The 22,758-nt window shown below is 27.7% G+C and overlaps 1 protein-coding gene across 1 annotated transcript in view; it reads left to right on the top strand.

Moving 5' to 3' along the window:
• Positions 1–310: 310 nt before the first annotated feature.
• The window catches only part of LOC142330638 (uncharacterized), a 31,129-nt gene continuing 8,681 nt past the window's right edge, over positions 311–22,758 (top strand). The window contains exon 1 of the mRNA XM_075376082.1: positions 311–365. Coding sequence (XP_075232197.1) covers positions 311–365 — 55 coding nt within the window. The remainder of the gene's footprint in view (positions 366–22,758) is intronic.

The raw sequence follows: 22,758 nt of genomic DNA, 5'->3' as shown, positions 1-22,758 counted from the left end.
GTATGTATGTATATATATATATATATATATATATATATATATATATATATATATATATATGTGCACTATGTAAAATATGAAAACCATAATAAAAATAATTTAGCCTAGGAATTAAACTACTTATTGCGTCGTGAAAATCAAATGATTCAGCATTTCACAATTTATTCTGTACGTTTAAAACTTGTTCATCTTTACCTGAATACTGTTCAAACGAGAATTACGCAGAAGTCAGTCAGCAAAAAAACTACGTAAATTTTTTTCATTTGTTGATTAACAATATCAAAGACGGGTTATTTCAAAATGAGTCATAATGGTTTCGTCATTTATAAAGAATTTAGAACTAGATGATGATTCGACTTTAGAAGGTATTTTACGAGTTTTACAATAAATTATAAGATTCTACTGTAGTGAGATTCACTTGTGTTGTTAACTTGATAAAACGCAACGCGCCGAGTTGTTTATGTATAAAATACTATTACTAAGCTTGTTTAGTTTGCGGTAATACCTAATAGATTAGCCATCATTATTAAATAAATAAATTTCTAGCCTTTACAAAAATTTATAGCTAATCTAAAGTGTAGGTATAACATGTTTATTTTTTTAAATAATTGGTTTTATAAATAATAAAAATCGGAATATATATACGGTCGTGTTCTTAAAGTACAACAAAGAAAAAATACATTAAAACCTAGTTCTGTGTCCTTGATTGTTCTACTCTCCAGTCCCGGCATAAGATTTTGTTTTCTACACCTTCATTTGCTATTTTCTCTCGCTGCATATAATCTTTTGTTTCGTAATAGCAAAATTCATGAACGAAAAAATTTTTCATTACTACATTTTACTTTAGAAAATTATTCTTTTTTATTTATTTATGTTAATATTAAAAAATGAAATTATAATGTATTGGAAAGCAAGAAAACAAAAAAACATTCAGTGACAGTTTACAAAAAAAAATAAATAAATAAAAAAATACTTTCTTAAATCCAAAACCGTACGGTTATTTCGATTATTAGACAATCATTATCATAAATAACGAGCAAATAGAGTTTGTATTGGGGAAAAATGATAGAAAAAATAATAAATAATTCTTACGAAATTGTAAAAAACGAATGTTCTTCCAATATATCAAAAAGACTGTTGAATAAAAAGTAAGATGTTATTGGAGACCACATTTAAAACTGTAAAGTTCGGTTAAAAATCTAAAGGATTAATAACTTCAATTCAAGTTCTTCACTATAACTTAATAGAACTACAATTATATGTAATTAATTAATTAATACATTAACCCGATTTCCATGAAGCGAGAAATAGTTTCTCTGTCTTTTATTCGAAGTTTCTGGGTTCAAGTCCCTTCAGGCACTTCACACGCTAAAAATTCATTATAATCGATGATTATTATTGAGTACCTGTTGTTGATATATTGTCGCATGTTCGCGGCTCAATCAGGGTATTGAGAGATTGACAATTTAAGATGTTTATATAACTACAGTTTATTGGTTTAAAAACATAAGTAAAAGAAGATATCAATAATATGACAATGGTGATAATAATAATAATAATAATAATAATAATAATAATAATAATAATAATAATAATAATAATAATAATAATAATAATAATAATAATAATAATAATAATAATAATGATAATAATAATAGGTGACAATAATAAAACGATTAATGAAAATTAGTAAATAAACAAATATTAATCATAGTAATCACAACCACAATAATAATCATAATAATTTATTTATTTATTTTTTATAACAGAGCAGCTACTTGAACCTTTGCATATTTTACATTGAACACAAAAAGCATATACAACGTATAACGTATATGTACATATACAAATCAATAACGAATTTACGTATATAAGTATTAATAAATGTATGTAATGAATCTATGCATAACAGAATAAAAATAGTAGTAGTAGTAGTAGTAGTAGTAGTAGTAATAATAATAATAATAATAATCCAAATAATAACAAATATAATTTTCATATTATTATATGATACCCGAAAATAGATAATAAAATGAATTAAACAATTTCTGGCAAATTTTGAAAACATAAAAAATATAATCATTAATTAAACATATTCTATCAGAAAAAAAAAATCCAAAAAACAGGGCATATATGATACATGATAAATATAATGAGTACCGATAAAGTAATATACAGATAGAATAATAATAATAGACAATAAAAAAGCATCCCACAATAATAATTAGAATAATGACAACAATGGCAACAGTAGACTATAATAATATTAAATATCAATAACTCAAGTAATCATAAAATGTCAATAAACAGAGATTACGTACAAAACAGAATTTAAAGTAGTAGTCAGGATTTATTTACAGGTAGATAAATAAATAATGAAAACCAGAATTCAGTCCCATTGGCAAAATACATTACATGACCGCTATTATTAACACTTTTCAACGCGTCTTTTATTAACAAACAACAATAGTAAAACAAGCAGATAAGAAGAGTATAAAACTCTTTTACTGCAATACCTTTGCTCTTCAGAAATAAAACAGTTTACGAATGAAATTTAGTATATTATCTGTTTCACTTATAATCTTACAGTAACTTGTATTGTCTTACATTACTTGTGACATCACCTTAATTGCGCCGACTTAGCTTACTTTGAAATTCGCTCCATCCCTGACCTTCCCGCTGACTGGTCTCGCGAACTGAATTTACAGAATTCACTCGCAGACTCTTCTCACGGACCTGATGTCGTAACGTCTCGCTAGACTGGTTCGCAGAACTGATTTTTAACTTTACGTTATCTTATTTTGTACAATATTCTTCATATAATTATTTAGTATAATTTTTTGTGCAAGAAATATACAAAACATAAATTAAATGAAAAAACTAAGAGAGGTATAATTTTATTTAATATTAAAAATATATTTTACGTTGATAAGAAAATTAAATTATTGCAACTGTAATGTGATGAAATAATTAAAAATAGTTATCAGACCCTGCACAAAAGCACAAAGTTTAAATTCACTTATCATTATGACTAATTGTATAAGCGCGTATGAAACTAGATCAATACAAAATCAACGTAACCTCAAATTGAGGTTATATCGTCTGTTGTCAATCTTAAATTGAGCTTAACTGAAGTAGAAATCGCCCTATTTTCATCAAATTTCACATTTGCAACTTCAGATAAACTACTACAGCATATCTAAATTTCAGTGAAATTGATCTAGCAGTTTTTGAGATTTTCGAGCCAAACATTTTATATATATATATATAAGGAAATTACATTTCAAGTGGATGCTATTTTCGTACTCCTCATAGCTCAAAACATAAAGAAAATTCAATTTCACTTCTCAATCCCACCATGCAATCGAAAGTAATACCCAAATCTTCTTCGCAAACTCTGTAAAAATTACCAACCCGTATGATGACTGCCTAAGAATCGAAATAGTCATCTAACTTTCAAGTTTATTATTATTATTATTTTTTTTGAGAACGTTCATTGAACATTTCCTTGTTTTGCCAGTTTATTTTAAGAACTGTGTAACATAATTGATTCTTTAAATTGAATATTCTAACCCAGTATCTGTAATGGCTGTGACCTATCTAAAGCACCTGGGTACAATAAGCAATATTCAGATTTTTACTGAAAGTAATTGTTTAGTAGGCAAGTAAATCATTTTAATAAATAAAACACAATGTCAGATTGCACTGTATAACATCATCTGGTTTGCTGATGAGTTTAATCATCAGCACATCACCATTCGTCTTACTGATGAAGACGATGGAACATTGCTTTTCCTTAATGTATATGAGATTGAATCGTTTTTGAATCATAAGGTGAGAGTAATCCTTACCATTATCGGGCATTAAATTTCACCAAATTGTATTCTTTATTTTTTAACCAATCATAAGGTGAAAGTAATTCTTATCATTATCGGGCACAAAATTCCAACCAATCGTATTCGTTGTTTTTTAACCAATCATAAGGTGAGAGTACGAGGGTTATTTTTTTTTCAAGGTCCGATCGGTCACGAAATTAGAACCACAGTGAAAATAAAAACATTTTTATTTTTAACAAGTACTTACATAGTTACGCTATTTCTCTACATAGTTGCCACTCCGATTTAGACATTTGTCGTAGCGTGATACCAACTTTCCAATACCCTCGTCATAGAAAGGAGCCGCTTGTGTTTTCAACCATGTTTCTACACTGGTCTGCAACTCGATGTCTGTGCCAAAATGTTGTCCATCTAGCCAGCGTTTCATATGAGCAAAGAGGTGAAAATCGGATGGAGCCAAGTTAGGGCTGTATGGCGGGCTTCAAAACAGGTGGATTAGAAGAGGAGGGCCAATCACATGGCCACAGGAGCCAAAACATGACTTCTTTATGAAGTGCTTCTGAACTTCATACAGTCGTTACTGGGTTTGGATCCCGATCAGGTTTGGCATTTTTCATGCAAAAAGTTTCGTACAAATTTTATGAGTCTTCCTCGTCACCTCTCAATAATAGTTGATAGTCGATAAACAGATAGTTGCACAAGATAATTAATTTACTACAACAAAGTTTTAAATATAAATATTTGAATAAATCATTTTAAACGTAGTATTTATTCTATGTAAGACTTTTTTTTTAATATCTCATTAAATTATGGTTGTAATAATTTTGTTATTAATAGAAAATATATTTTAATATTTTAAAAAAGTTACATCTCTTACTTTTCTTAATTTTTTTTTTTTGTAAAATTTTAGATTACCTTTTCAAACAAAATAAAATAACAGAAGTCTGTTTTTCTTTCGTTATCATCTGGTGTCATTCAATCGGTTTGATTTTTTTCCATTGTTCTTTCTTTTATATATTGTATTTTTTTCTTCTTTTAATACTTTTAACTTTCTACACATCCCTTTGTAATTGATATTGATATTGAATGTTTTACTATATGATTCAACAATCTAGTACTACTCTTTCTACAAAATTCTTCTACAAATTTCGCTCTTTTTCTACTCGTCATAAGATTCGGTTGAACTCTTTTTATCACGTTTTTGTATACCTTACATTAAATTGAGTTAACTTAATGAAACAATTCTGGGTAAAAATGAAGTAATAAATTGTTAAAAGGTATTTTTACTAAGATTCAATTAATTAAACACGTATAAATAATAATTTGAGACTTTAAACAATTATTTATAATGTTTTAAATGTTTTCCTAATGATGTTTCTTTGTTTCTTCTCAAATAGCTCATTAACGTAGAAATCACGTTTTAAAGTTTAGCGGTGTAAATAAAAGTAAATAACCAAAGAAAAAAGGTGGCTTAACCTTTTACTTTACTATTCATCCTAAATCTCATATGTTGTTTATTTTTAATTCTTTCTTTTTCTCGTTTAACGTGAGACAACAACAAACTTTGTATACGTTACTGTCTTTTAGTCTTTTCTATAATCCTTGTGGTGGTATTAAATTAGTTAAAACCTTGTTCCTTTCCCTTACTGTTCCTGCCCGTCATAATCTATAGTTTACCGTTCGTTTTCTTGGGTTCATCACGAACATTTGGCCGGAAATACTAAATTCTTTTCTGACTTCATTTTTTGTTCGTATTTTTTTTCTGGAAAGAAAAAAAAAATAGAGCTCATAATTATTTTACATTAAAAAATAAATGTTTATTTGCAGTTAATTTATAAACTAATACTTGTGTACAAAAGATTTTAGTTCAATTTAGCCATTTTGTAATTTAATTTTGAACTTCAATTAAGTACAACAGATCATTATCATTAAAAAAATTGTACATCAGCGTGAATAAGTCTATAAATTATTTATTTATTTATTTTTTAAATAAAGATAACTTTGCATATAATAATACAACTTGTAGAAAACAATAAATAAATAGAACCGATTAAAAAAACAAAAATCATTGAATTCGGTTCTAAATTAGAAGAAAACAAATTAGTATACAATTAATATACAAAATTATAATTAGTATACAAAAGTATACTGCTATCAAAATCTCAAGATTTAAATAAGGTTGGAAAAAGCATTATGTTTACTGTCTGTTAATTTTAATTGGTTTTATTCTTTTAAGTTATTAAAATTTTGTTTAATATTATTTTTATTTGCCTTTAAAATATAGGTAGGCCTACCCATAATATAAAAGTGTACAAACATATTTTCCGAATGAAAAATGACCCTATGAAAGAAAGATTGAGAAATCAGCGTTTCGAAGAAATAAAAATATTGAGTATCAGAATACCTTTAATATTTAAAAAATCAATATTAAATAATAAAAATAATGTCAAAGAAAAATAAAATATTTTCAGATTAGCAGTGACAAACCATTTTATTTTTTGTTTAAACCTATTCCGGTGATGTTAACTAGAAAAAACTTGATTATAAGTCGACAAGAGGACGTTTCATTAGACAAAAAAAAATGTGTCAGTGCATTTGGTTGTAAAGCTTGCACGTAAAAACAAAAACATATATGAGTTCAACTTTCTTTTTTGTTTACCTCCTGAACCACTGTAAGGTATTACTTCTGAGAATGAATTGAGGATGATATGTATGATTGTAAATGAAGTGTAATCTTGTACAGAATTAGGTTGACCATTACTGAGGTATGTGGTTAATTGAAACCCAACAACACAACACCGATATCCACGATCTAGTATTCAAATCCGTTTAAAAGTAACTGCCTTTCTAGTATTTGAACCTTACAATTTTCGACTTCGAAATTCACTGATTTGCGATGATGAGTTCTCCACTAGACCAACTCGGTGGTCATAAGAGTCAAACTGACAAATTTATCTTTTAATTAAATTTAGGTAAAAAATGGAATGTATATAAACGTGAGTTTCAGAGGACTTTTTATTAAAAAAAAATCTCTTTCGTCACTTCGGAAGGCGGAGGTAGATTTTACCGGTGCTAAGTAGGAAATAAAAAAGATTTCCACCTTAAAATTAAGAAAAACTTCAAATTTACTCAATATAACAATGGTTACACGTGAAAAAAGTTTCACATGCTTAGCATAAGACAAACCCATCTTCTTACAATTCCGGCAATATTTTGGTCATCCCTTGCCGTAAAGGTTGGTCATATCAAAAATTGTTTCAGATAAAACTTTTAGGTAATATTTATAGGACTAACGACCATTTTAAACCTATTTGATACTATGCCTATTAAGGGAGGTATGATTTTGTTTGTCTTCGAAACCCCATTTTTTTTGCACCCTGGGCCAATGGTTGATGATATCAAAAAACTTTATGTATAAGTTTTAGGCCCTTATCTAAAGAATAGTAGGAACTTTAAACGAATTCGATATTTTACTTAATAAGAAAGTTACAGCGATATTTTGTTTTTTCGAAAAAGCCCCCTCCCCATTTCCATTCACTTTTCTGATTTTGACCGTTAACGAACTCGACGGAGATTTTCTGACAAATTATTTTTATGGAACAATTTGAAACTGATTGGCGCAAAATTACGGCAGATATCGTGTCCACAAGAAAGTGATATATATATATATATATAAATTTTTGAACTGACGGTTGTTTTGGGGTTTGGGGGATGTGAAAGGCAAAGATATGTCGAAATTTTCCGGAAGTCGAATCATGGTACCCATTACAATAGATAGGTTTCTCATGAAATCTACCTAAAACATTTAATTGTCCAAAAATGTAATGAAATAAAATATTTTGTAATTTGGGGGGTTTTAACCACTTACTACCCCTTAAAGTTGGATATCTCATTCGATTTGAAAAATAGATATTTTACATAAAAATAAAAAAAAAGATTTATTTTTAATTATTAAAGATCATTAACTGATTTTGAATAAAGTTCTTTTAAAACCACGACCTCGTTTATATTAAACATCGGACCTTTTATTATTAAATATCACCTAATTATTTTCAAGTTAGTTAAATATAAAGTGATGCGTTGATATTAAAGTATAAGCTGTCCTGCCCTATTCGTATTGTATTATAATATAATATAATATTAAATTTAAACTTGTTTTCATATTATTATTTATTATAAGTGTGTCATTCATTACATGTGTATTATTCTAATTTTTTTTGATATATTTTTTTCTATAATGTAGGCATTTTTAATATTATTACGTTCTATTACATGAAATGTTTAATCTCTTTAATTTTTAATTAGCAAATGTAATAATAATTTTTATTACTTTAGAGCGGAACACTGGTTTTTAATTCTATTTTGTAATACGTCGACATTAGAATATAAACAACAACAAATACATATATATGTAACCGTTTACTTCAGGGTTATTATGTTTTTTTCTGTTAGTCTCCGGAACTACCGTAAGGTATTAAAATGTACTTCAAATATACGTATGCATGTGTTTATGTAAAATATACTTCAGAAGATGAATGAGGATATGTATTAATGTAAATGAAGTGTAGTCTTGTATAGTCTCAGACCGACCATTCCTGAGATGTGTGGTTAATTGAATCCCAACCACCAAAGAACACTACTATCCACTATCTAGTATTCAAATCCGTAAAAAGATTATTCTTGCTTTTGCTAGGATTTGAATCTTAGAATTCTTGACTTCGAAATCAGCTGATTTGCGAAGACGATTTAACCACTAGGCCAACCCGGTAGGTTTAGCAATTAAGCCTGCTACGCTTCAAGATCTTCGAAATCGAATTGTTATAGTAGTGAATTCAATATCCATAGACAAATTACCAATAGAAATAATTTGGGACCAATTAAAATAACTGTTGTTTATAAATCTAGATTTTTACATCCTTAAACGAAGTAATACATATCTCGCATAACTCAAAAATGATTAGGCGTAAAATGTTGAATTTAGAACTGTTGTAACATCTAATTGTGCACTTCCCCTTGACTTGATCAAAAGTGTCCAAAAAAGCCCAAAATCCAAAACATTTGGATTTTGGAGTTTTTCTTAACGGCAGTAATAAGCCCTCATTGATAGCTTTTCAACGATACATCATAAGTGGTACTTATTTTCACTTGTTCCAGAGTTATAGCCAAATAAAACTTTTATTAATGAATTATTATCTCTTACAAGGGGAAGGAAGGTACATTGGTTCGAATCTGACTTCAATTCTTTCTTTTTTTTTTTTTTTTTTTTAATAAAAAGTACGTAAAATTTTATTTCACTAATAACTTGTGATTTTTTCAATATTTCTTTTTTTATTGTTTATGAATTATTATTTATTGTAAAACTTTTTTACAATCAGAGGTTAATAATTATTAATAAATCAATATAATTAAATTAAAAAGAAAAGTTAGAAAAAAATTTCACCGGTGCTAAGAAGGGGATAAAACAGATTTCAATCTTAAAGTTAAGAAAAACTTCAAATTTAATCAATACGACAATGGTTGTATGTGAAAAAAGGTTTCACATGTTTAGTAAGACCCATCTTACAATTCCATCAACATTTTGGTCATCTCTTGCCGTAAGAGTTGGTTATATCAAAAATTGTTTCAGAAAAGGTTTAGGTAATGTTTAGAGGACTAAAGACCACTTTAAACCAATTCGATACTGTACCTATTAAAGTAGGTATGGTGTTTTTTTGTCTTCAAAACCCCATTTTTTTCACTCCATGAGCCAATGGTTGGTTATATCAAAAACTTTACTTAGATAAGTTTTAGACCCTTATCCATTTTTACATTACTATGATAACACTGCACCTCCTTTAGCTGTGTGATAATTTGTGACAATAGATTCAAATGAATTATACAATTTTCATTGTTGATCAGCAATAAGTATTGTCAGCCTATAAAATAAAATTATTTTAAACATTTTTAATTGTTTTTAATATTTCAATATAGTTTTTTACGTAATTATTTCGTTTTAACTGTGTAGATTATTAAATATACTCAGCTAAAATACTACTTTATAAATGTTGTATTTCTTTGAAGATTATTATCAGCAATCAGAGTTTTTGTTTTTAAAAGGAACTTTATTAGGTACAGGAAGAATAATATGATTTTCTGACTATTTTTCTTCTGGTTTGCTTCAATAAAAAAATAATTTTTAAAATTCTTTTTCTCTTTTTATTGAGTATATTTACATTAATTTTCTCAGAATTAAATTCTTTACAAGTTTTGTTACTAAATTTTTCGCATTTATTAGTCATTTAACAAACAATATTACTGCAAACTTAAAAAAAAACTTGTTTTTCGACACCAAATTTTGCGTTTACGTCGGATATTTTAATATTCTTGTACCTATTTTATCCTATTTCCCAGCTCAAATTACATAAGAAACCATTAACTTTACTCCTTAATTTGGGTCCCAAAAGTTACAATAGAGTAAAGTTTCTTATTATTAGAAGAGCTGAAATCTTTCGCAAGCCGTAACTCGAAAAACAAAGCGTTTTCAGACCTATTTTTTCATTATTTTTACCAAAAGAATATTTCCTGAAAGTTTTTTTTAGTTTTTTCGTAGGACACTGTATGTATATATACATATTATGTATATATGCAAAAGTCACAAAAAATATTAGTTTTTTATTACATTTCTATGTAAGTTTTATAATAAAGCTTTTATAAGTTTTGAACATTAAATTTAATATCAAATAGCAATCACTAGTTTCTTTTAGTATGAAAGTTACGATTAGGGTAAGCAGTAGGAAGTCGAGAGTAAAAGCCATACATACAGACTACTTCGATATTTCCTTCAATAGGCCTATTTATAAATTAGATTTTGACACTCCCTTCCATAAAGTACAAAGGATATAGGGGGAAACAACACTTTTCAACAGTAAATTTGATTGGCCAATGTCTGATGCTCACCATTTAAATTGATCTACTACCAAAGGTTATATTTATTTTTCTGTGATATTACATCACCCAAGAAATGCGGAAAAATGATTATAATACGTTTAAATTGTGAAAAATATTTATCAGTTTATTTCGTTTTATTTTCCAATTAATTTTCATTCTGTGCTAATTTTTAACATCAAAATTTTTTTTATCTATTCTTTTATTTGTCTCCTCTATAGAGTTTAATGTTTATTCAACACTACGGTTATTGATTAATATGTATGATATCCCGGATGTCTTGTACAGTTTTGTTGAATCGAAGCTTGAAAGCAACTGTATTCCATGCTCATACAATGAGTTAACTGTTACATCCTTGAATTGTTTGGTCAGAATGTACTTTTTAATAAACCCCCAACACAAAAAAATAATTGCTGGAAACAATAAAGACGAGTTGTTAGTATTAAAAAGTAAATTGACTGATTTAGCTTCCGGTTTGTTCGATTTAACTTCGTAATATATTTCCGATGTTGGTCGCAGTATATTCCAAGATCGCAATATACTCGTATTAATTATATAATAATTTCCACTTACTAACAATTTTTTATTATTATGTCCGAGCGCTTTCCGATATTAATCCATCATCAGAAACATTTAGCTTATGTGATATACATTATAATTATTTCCTTCACAAATTAATATATTAAATGAATTTTGAATTTTAAAAACAAAAATTATAAATACGACAACTGATCGTCAAGAGGTGAAAATAATGTCACCATTGTCCGCATTTCGATATGAAGCTCTCAATTGTTATGTTTATTGGTATGAATCAGTAAAACCAACTTAAGAATCAAAATTATTGTTTAATATTTGTTTAAATAAATACTGATATACTAATAAACATAATAATGGAGAGCTTCATACTGACATGACGGACAACGTCGATATTATTTTTAACTTTTGAAGATCAATGGTTGTATTTATAATTTTTGTTTTTAAAATTCAAAATTCGATTAATATATTAATTTGTCAAGGAAATAATTATAATAAATAACACATAAATGTTCTTGATGATGGATTGATATCCTAAAGCGCCTGGACATAATAATAAAAAATTGTTGGTAAGTAGAAATTATTATGTATATTTAATTTATATCAGTATCAACGGACCATGATTAATAATAAAATTAAAATACTGTTATATCAGTCTACTGTTTGAAATACAAGTGAAGGCTGCCTTTCAAGTTTTTATAAAAACAATGAAAGAAAAATATTATCGTATTATTGTTTCTCAAAATATTCGTATTTAAGATTTATATACTTTTGCTTGCGTTGCAATTAGTTCTCAAAACGTTTCTTCACTCTGAAGTTGGTGCCTCAAAAACATGGTTTTAGAAGAATTCAACAGCTTTTTAGGTGATGAAAATCGCTGTCAAAGCATTTTTCTTTCATATTCGGGAACAAAAAGAAGTCCTTAGGTAATAAATCAGGTGAATACGGGAAATAAGACATTCATTTAATGTTTTTTCCCCTCAAATAATCCATTGTTTGACGTGATGTGTACGAACTGGCATTGTCATGATGAAGAATTATGAGACGTTTTCGGCTGTTTTTCCTGATTTTATTGATGACTTCCCGATTTCATTGACGCCAAACAAATTGTTTATTATCATTCAGCATTAACTGTTCTTCGATTATCTAAAACAATGGTTGCTACATGTCCAGTATAACCGAACAAAGAAGCCACTAATTTTCTTGGAAGTGCTTCACGAATGAACCACTTTTGTTGGATTCAGTTCATTTTGGAACAACCAAATAGTTGATTGTTGATTTCTTTTCGGCTCGTATGAATATATCCAAGTTTCATCTCCTGTTACGATGTTGTATGCGGATTTTTCCTCGGTCGAATTTTTTGAGCATTTCTTTATAAACGGGTCTGTTTGAGCTTCGGTCAAATTATGCGGAATCCATCGGGAACAGATCTTTAAACAAATAAATATTTACCAGGATGCCTAAACTATCTCCCTCCAACCACTAATATTCATAACAACTGCGACCTTCTTACATAACAGACATGATCAACTTTATACTATGACGACCAGTTGATGTGATTTTAAATTTTATAAACTTACATTTTTACATAATTTATTTCTATTGATCTAAAACTGAAAAATAACTTTTCCCGAGGATAGTCGAATGACCGAAGGTGCTAGAAAATCACTTTCTATATTGATAGCACTTTTCTATATTATATAGTACTTTTCCATAATTGGAAAAGAGATTGCGGACGAATTTTTGGTAAGGTTGAATTTCATTTATTAATATATAAATAATCTTTTTCACAACTAAATATTCATGCAAAATCGAATGTACTGTAGTATTCGATATGCCTAAGGATGCCTCTATCTCACGGTAAGTCGCATGCCGATCCTCTTCAGTCATGTTACACATAGAATCGATAATTTTTTGAATAACAACCGATTTTGGTTGACTATCACGAAGTTCAATGCTGACGGAAGCACGATCACAACAAAATTCTAAAAACCAACTTTAAACAGTTTTTTACGATGGTGATTTATTACCAAAAGTTTAACGGAGTGATTTGATGCGTTGTTGTTGAGTTAGGCCCTTATTAATATTGTAAAAAATTATCCAATGAAAATCTTCACGTGAAATTTCCATTTTTTCACAATACTGTATTTTTTAAATGCTGACTGTAAACAAACTACACTGCCGATTTCTGAGCTACCACTATTGTAACAGTAAAAAAAGTCAAATTTTACAACAATAATAATATAGTGGTCGTTAGTAAAAACTTGAAAGGGGACCTCCGTAATATTTTCTTTTTAAATGTAGTTAATAAAAACTGGATGAGTTAATTATTATTTTTTTTTATAAAATTTTGTCTCGTAATTCTTCATTCTCCAATTTATCTTAAAACATCTGCATTTTAATATTAATTTCTCCGTTTGTCGTCTTAAATTTGTCGATCCGTCAACTGCTGTCGATCCGTCAACTGCAATATTTGTCAATTTATCGACAAGTGTGTAAGCGATGCGCCACCTCATATCCAAAATTACTTTTTTGTGTTTTTTTAAACGTCTTTAGTAAGGAAATCTGAATGTTTTATACAGTTTAATTGAATCGAAACCTGTAAGGTACTGCTTACAGTTTTGATTCCTATGAATCAATAAACCATTCGCTGTATGTTTTATTCATAATCATTTTCAAAATACCCACATTTGAGTTGATTACACAATAAATTGAATTAATTATACAATTGTTGTTTACTGTTCGTTATCTATTATTTCGTAATTGTATTGTAATGATTAAAACTAGTATTAAAATTTATCTTTATTATATAATTATTTTAATTTCCTACTACTGAACCCCATTATAATTTCGTACATGTTTTGTTTTTGGAACCAATTTACGTACAAAAGTTGGGAAGTCATTGTATTGTGTAGTAAAATTAACATGACCTGAATGAAAAGGGGAGGGATAAAATAAATAAAAATAAATAAATGGACAGAGTGGGGTGAGAACTGAATGGATTGAGATTATAATACACTTCCCTTTGATTATTATTAGTCTATAATTTATCGATAACATGAACTAAAAAGTATTGGTAACAATTTATGGTCCAACACACACACACACACACACACACACAAATAATAATAATAATAAAAAAAGATCTACCTGGGCAATGTAATACATACAGTAATGTAACATTGTTGTTAAACCGGATTGAATTTATTTCTACCCCTCCTCCTATCCCACCGATTCCACAAACTTCAACCTGAATACTATGTTATCCCACGCCATCCTCTTTTATAATAACTACACCACTAACTGAAGTGAACTTGTTATGTTAGGTTATGTGATGTTCCCGCGGGATACTGATACAATTCAAGTCTAACAAACCACAGCATTACTTCCCCTTTAATATTATTAGTGTTATTACGTATGATTCAACAACGAGATATGAATTTATATACAACTAAAATAACGTACCCTTTATATGTATAATATATTTGTAGATAGCTACTGTATTAAAACAACGTTTGTTGTATTAATTCTAAATATAATAAATTTCGATTTGTAATCTAATAAAATTATAATTTAATATAAATTTATTTTTTTCAATTTATATATCCACGAAAATTATACATCGATATTAACAGTCATCAAAATGAGCGAATTAAATTTTAATTCGTCGATCAACGTGATGAAACGTTGAAGAAATTTTTATAACATCAAAAATTATTAACCAATATATATATATACATTTTTTTTCGATATGGTCTCTTTGGCCGCGTTGAACTTTTTGCACAGCAGATGTCTTCCGTCTGTTTTCCCAGTACAATTTCATTTCGTCCCGTTTAAATTGTTTTTGTTCATCAGTCCACCGCCTCCCAGTTCTTGTCTTATCTGTAAGTTTCCGGAAAATGTGATTAATTTTATCTTTAAACTCAGTTCTGTTACACTCATCGGCTTCGTTCAGTTGTAGTTCGCTGAGATCCTTCTTAACTTCGACGACCCAATCCGTAGTCGCTTTCATATTTGTTAAAAAACTAAAGACGCGCATCGTTAACCTATCATCCGTCATTCTGAGTGTATGACCGTAGAACTTCGCCCTTCGTTTTCTCATTGTCGACGTCAGCGGTTCGTTGTTCTCTTTATAAAGTTCTTCGTTACTTCTTAGTCTATAAGATCCGTCTTCTAGTTTTCTTGGGCCCAATATTTTCCTCAAGATTCTTCTTTCACGTATTTCCATCTTCTTCAGTTCATTCTTCTTCCTGAGTATCAAACATTCTGAAGCATAGAGTGCGTCTGGTTTGAACACGGTAGTGTAGTGTCTTATTTTTTATCCGTATGATATACTCTTTTTGTTGTATATATTCTTTGTTATCCCGTATGCTCTTTCTAATTTCCTGGTCCTTTTCGTATTAGCTGCCTCATCGAGTCCATTAGTTTGAATAATTTCTCCAAGATATTTGAAATGATCGACTCTCCTGACATTCCCTCCTTTTGTTTTTATTTTTTTCTCCTTGTGATGTCAGTATTCCATGTATTCCGTCTTCTAGTAAGATATCTGTAGTCCTGTCCTTATGGCTATTTCCGCTAGTAACTCTTTCGATTCTCTAGCCTCTTCAACATTTTTTTGTAATTATTGCTATATCAACTGCAAAGGCCAAGCAATCCACTTTTATTTGGTTTTTACCAGTTCCTAATCGTATTTCTTTTAATCCGTTTTCCTCTTTCTTCTTCCGCCATTCCCTTAATATTTTCTCGAGGATTAGATTAAACAATATTGGCGACAGCCCATTGTATATATATATATATATATATATATATATATATATATATATATATACATAAACCTTACCAATATGTATTAAAGTATTATATGATTGTATGTTGTGATAGTTTGTATTTTTTTGCCTTCAGTCATTTGACTGGTTTGATGCAGCCCTCCAAGATTTCCTATCTAGTGCTAGTCGTTTCATTTCAGTATACCCCCTACATCCTACATCCCTAAAAATTTGTTTTACATATTGCAAACGTTGCCTGCCTGCACAAGTTTTTTCCTTCTACCTGTCTCTCCAATATTAAAGCGTCTATTCGATGATGCCTTAATATGTGGCTATAATTTTTCCAAAATATATTTATATTATGTAATTCTTTTAAACTATATTTTTCAAAATGCTTCTTCTTCATCAATTTGCCGCAACACCTCTTCATTTATCACTTTATTCATCCATCAGATTTTTAACATTCTCCTATAGCACCACATTTCAAAAGCTTCTAATCTTTTCTTCTCAGATACTCCGATCGTCCAAGTTTCATTTCCATATAAAGCGACACTCCAAACATACACTTTCAAAAATCTTTTCCTGACATTTAAATTAATTTTTAATGTAGACAAATTATATTTCTTACTGAAGGCTCGTTTCGCTTGTGCTATTCGGCATATTATATCGCTCCTGCTTCGTCCATCTTTAGTAATTTTGTATAATATAGTTATTTTGTCAAATTTGGTAATGTTTGAATTTCATATTTTGTTGAAATCTTGGTTTTTATGTGATATGTATCAAATTTGTACCTAATGTGCATGAAATTTGAACATTTATTATGCAATATCTTTGTATGTGCGTCCTGCTTCTGTGAGGCAATTTGCAAAAGGTTGTTTATTAATAATGTATGTAATGCTTATACACAGTATCCCAAAGTTCTACCGGGACATTCATCACCTATTCTACTCAAAAAATGATGAAAAAATTTCTAATAAACATATAACCTAAAATGCTTCGTTTGCGAGTTAAGGCTAGTGAAAAATCTCTCCGGATTTCAGATATCTCAGTGAAATGGAAGTCGTACTGAAATTTTTAGGACGTTAATTAAAGGGAAAAATGAGTGATTTCGAAGATTAGTGATCATTTTGAACTGAAAAATCGAATAAAATAGGTCCCAGATCCGTATCTTTATCTGCAAAGGTTTTTGAGAAATCTGGGACGAAAACCAATAAATTGGGGGTAAAAACTTTGTTTTATTTTATTTTATTTTTAACGTACAACAGCTTTGTTAATAGTAAACATGTATATTATTTCTTATTTTAAGAAGTTTTTTTTAATTCTGTCCAAATTTATTTAGCGTATGGCACCAAAACACAACACCAATTACTATCAAAAATTACAAACATTTAACAAATTCTTTCCAAAACTTAGTGCTGTCAGTATTACGGAATTTTTTAAACAATTTTTGAAGAATTTATGATGAGCCAGTCCGGAGATATTAATCAAAATACAGGCTAACATAAGTAATACGTCTTTCGGAAATTCGCATAAATTTTGTTTGTTTTTTTTTGGAGTAAGGGGGCTTAAATATCGAGTTTTGCAAAAATTCTGGTACCCAAAATTTTGGCAAAATCATATAAATATATATATAAAACATTGTTTTAAATCCGTTTTCGAACACCATTGATATCCCTATTAGTGTAATTATACATAGTTTTTAGTTTGAAGAAAATGGCGTCTGATGTTCATAATTACATTTTCATTTAACAGTTAATTACTATAATTATTGTTGCTACTATTTGCATAAAGTACTTTTATAAATTGATTTTACTTACGTTTTATATATATATATATATATATATATATATATATTTTCTTTCTTTCATAATAATCGGTTCAGCCGTTCCAGAATTGTGACAGAATATAAAACATACCCTCCTCCTCCTCCTGCTCTTCCTTCTAATTTTGTCCGGTGAAAAAAAGTCATTAGAATCATAATTGATCATATTTTACTTTGTTGTCTAATTGTTGATGCGACTATAAATAAAAGTATTAGAAAAAAACAACAAATTAGAAATTTTTCAGTAACGTAAATGATTTATAACTGATTTTGTCAGACCAACAGTTATAAATAACTAAAGGATTATCGTTAATTTATAGATAGATATCTTTCTTCAGTAATCATGTTAAGTAATAAATCATCAAAATTTATAAAAGATTTTCGAAAGTTTATAAAAATAAAAAAAAAGTAAAATTATGCCCAGGTTTCTAAATATTACTAATATATTTATTATTTCTTGTGAAAATCAATTAGTGTTATATATAAAAATTCCCGAATCATTTATCATAACGTCCGGTTTTGTTTTTAATACCATTGGAAGTCTGGAAAATTATTCATCAAACTATTTATGTTTTAAGTTTTGATAAGCTACTTTTACAGAAACCAAATATGATTGTGAGTTAATTTATTATAACTATTATACTATTATGATGATTTAATTATATTATTATATTTAATCATTATAACTTAATTAAACAATAGTTAAGAAACCATATATTTTAAATTTGAATGTTGACAAGAACAGTTATAATCCACTGCTGTGGTAGAATCACGTCTCTCATTAAAATTAACTACTTGTAATCTAGTAAGTCAGTAATTCAATTATTTTATAGATTACTTATAAATAGTGTTCTAACATTTTTGTATTAAAAATATAACATTTTGTAGTTTTTTTGTCATTTAAACCAGTTTATTTTAAAATAGTATGGTAAAGAGAAGGCATTAATTTGTATAGTAGTAATCTTTTTTTACAGCATAACATTTTTAAAATGAAACTGTCATTTACAGTTCAAATTTAGGTTTTTTATTTTTTTTTTAGCCAAACTATAATTATGAAACAGTCAATAATTAAATCATAATTATAAGCAGCTAAAAATTATTAATTAAGAATTTTTTTTAATATTTTTATTTGTAGTCGCATCAACAAAGTCATTATCAGCTTATCAGTGTAATTTAACTGTACCGGTAAATGTGTAGTCTTAACAGACTCAGACCGACCGTTCTTGAGACGTGAGGTTAATTGAAATCTAACTACCAAAGAACACTGATATCCACGTTCTAGTTAGTATTCAAATCCGAATAAAAACAACTACCTTTATTAGGATTTGAACCTGAGAACATCGACATAATAATCAGCTGATTTACGACCACCAGTTTACCAGTAAACCAACACGGTGGGTTAATTAAGAATTTAATTCAAAATTAATTAGCCAAGAATTAAGAAACTCTAACGTAGTCTATTTTGTTAATTTTATAAATTTATAATTATGGGTATAGTTTGAATTGTGTATTATCTAATTAATAATTTGAGATGAATTTTATTTTATTTGGTATATATATTTTTGGTAAGGTTTTAATATATAAAATTTTACAACAAGAATTCCTTATTACCTTTAACAATGCAAATTTAATATCTTTAAAATTGCAATAAAAATTCGTTGCACTGAATTCTCAAACAAAACATTCAAAATTAAAATTCACACTTTAGGTAATTTATTTTATTTTTACGAATAATTACGAGTATGATATGACAACCAGTTTTAGGATAGCAAAATCTGTTAAATCTTTAAAATGGAGAATTCTAATCATTGTTTTTAAGCCATTTTATATTATGTTTAATATTTTTGTTTATTAGGTTTTTATTATTATTTTTTTAATTTGTTGTGATTAAGATAATAATTTTTATTATATTTTAGCTAAGATTACTATAGTCTTTATATTGAGTACTGCTTAGCTTCATTCTTTTATCACTTGATTCATTTCGGAAACTCTCCCTGTTGTCAAAACTTATTATACTGGTACTTATTTTTGTTAATATTTATTGACTATTATAATATTAATAATTATAATATTTATTGAATATTTATTATGAGCGTTGATTAAATAGAATATAAATATTGACAGAAATTTAAATGTGAACAGAACAGAAATTTAAATTAACGCGTGAACAAATGATAAAAGAATGACCCTAAAGGTAACAATACTCAACATAGAAACTATTTTTTGTACGAAGTACAAAAAAATTTGTTACTTCATAGAAATAGTAGAAAGTACTATTTTTACGAAGTAAAGGAAGTATTGTGATCGCGAAAAATGTCGGTTTTCAGATTTCAACTGAAATATCCATTTTGACCATCCCTGAATCCATTTTGACTAGTTTTGGGTTTCTTCTGTACATACGTACGTAGGTACCTCGCATAACTCAAAAATGATTAGTAGTAGAATGTTGAAATTTTGGATTTAATACTGTTATAACATCTAGTTGTGTACCTCTCTTTATGATTGCAATCGACTGGATCATAAGTGTGCAAAAAAGCCCAAAATTCGAAAAGAATCTGGATTTTGGACTTTTTCCTAACTGCAGCAATCAGCCCTCATTGAGATCTTTTCAACGATATATCATAAGTGGTACTTATTTTCATTGGTTCAGGAATTATAGCCAAAGAAAATTTTAATTAATGAAATACTTGGATCATACAAGGGTACATCGGTTCGGATCCGACATAGTTTCCTTTTTGTTTTAACTTTTTTTTTAAATGTATTGATTTATTAATAACTGTTAACCTCTGATTGTAAAAAAAAAATTAGTATATGTAATTTAATATGCATACAAGGAAGTCATGTGGTGTTCACATTAGATTTTTTTTTAATCAATTTTGTGAAGTATGTCGCAAATAAATGTGAATTAATAAAATGATTATAATTAATAATGACCGGGTTTGAATAACGGTCAGGAATGGAATTTTTCATACGATAAAAAATTACATTTTCATCCCCTACGCACAAGCTTTAAGCTTACGTGACGTAAAATCAAGCAAAAAAAAAAATATATATATATATATATATATATATATATAAATAAAAAAAATAAATATATAAAAACATGTAATTTATAATTGTATAGATTAATTTGTTTGATCATGCTTTGTTCAATTTGGGAAAATTTACACAGAATTTATAAAACGAAATATTATTTTTTGACCTTGAAAAATTAAGAGTATAAGTTGGGATTAAATAAAATTTCTTGATTTCTTGTAATTTCTTGAGTTCTTGTAATTTTAATTTTTATAAGTTTAAATAACAATTACAGAAAAAAAACTTATTTATTTTTAATCATAAATTTTGAGGTACATAATGGTTTTTTTATGTACACCTAGATTTTACCGTTGAAAAAAAAATTCTCAAACCAATGTTTATTTTTTTTATTTATTTTTTTTTTTACATAAATCATTTTGAATTAATACCGAAAAAAATGTTGTATCTATATATTAATTTTAATTATTTAATTATTACCAAATTATTACGAATAAATTTCCATCTGGTCATTTAATTAAAACTTTATTCGTCAGAGTTCATTGGCTTGTTCGTAAAAAAAAATAAAAGATAACATCTATAAATTTTGAATATTTTTCAGAATAATAAACCAGTTTTTGATAATTTTCTTGATTATTGATAACAATTTTATTGATACTTATATTAATTTATTTTATTTTTATTTATTTTCTATTTATTTTTTTTTTTAAATGAGTAATTTTTGACAGGTTAAAACTAAATAATCGTATACCATACATCCTCATTAAAAGAAATATTTTATAAATGCTTTTTAATATTAATCTTTCTCATTAAAAAAAAAAATACTTTCAAAATATATTTTTTTTAATATATTGATTAAAAAAATAAATCTGACAAATTGAATACTCCTACAACAAAGAATAAAAATATGTATTTAAATAAATGATGAAGATTAAATTAAAAATATTCAAAAGACTTATTTTTTAATTTAATGATTTGGTTCTTTTATCAAATACCAGCGTTACCATTTGTTCCATTCAGATCGGTGGCTTTTTTAAACGAATATCTTTATCCATTATTAATTTACGAGCTACTTCATTATTTTTCGTTGAAAATTTACTTACCGACTGATTCGAGGCGACTTACGGCGGCCAGGTTCCCCATTGCATCATATGTTTTCTGTTTTCGTCCTCTATCATGTAACGTCACATGAATTCGGCGAAGTAGGATTCCGTGTAGTGCCTGGCAGTTTCTTTGTTGTTTTTTATTCCTCTATTTCAACGACCCATACAAATCATGATTTTTCATTTTATTAATCCTAAACAAGTGTTTAGCTTGAAGTGCCACATTATTTACAAAAATTATTTCTTGTGCTTTGATGTCGTGACCAGAGAGGTTAAATTTTTAATTATTGTGATTATTATTATATGGTCTTTGTTGTTAAGCCAGGCTCAAGAAAATCTATAAAAATGATATAAGGTATTATCTTCTATATTTTGAAAAATTATTTTTATCATTTTACCCACTGAAGATTATATATTTTTTTATGATTAATTTACTATATATGAATATGTATGGAAATTTGATGTTTTGAATATGTTTGGGAATATGGAATTGAAGTTTTGTAAAATATAATGTGTTACGTTAACTGGGATTTGAATCTGGAACTTTCCAGATGAAAAGCTGGGACACTCTGCCGTAGAGGTCAGTGAAATTTCTTTTTTGCAGGCGAGTGTTTCTAATACTCTAATATTTCACTTGATAGCTCATTTTTCATTTTTGAAATTACAAGGGAAATGTGATTTCTGTCAGAATCCTTTGAAAAAAAAAATTCATCTTCAATTTTTCATCATAACAATTCTTT

This window comes from Lycorma delicatula, chromosome 9 (genome assembly GCF_047948215.1).
Source record: "Lycorma delicatula isolate Av1 chromosome 9, ASM4794821v1, whole genome shotgun sequence".
Lineage (NCBI taxonomy): Eukaryota > Metazoa > Arthropoda > Insecta > Hemiptera > Fulgoridae > Lycorma > Lycorma delicatula.
The sequence above is the reverse complement of the archived record's forward strand: the minus strand, read 5'-3'. Positions and strand labels throughout refer to the sequence as shown.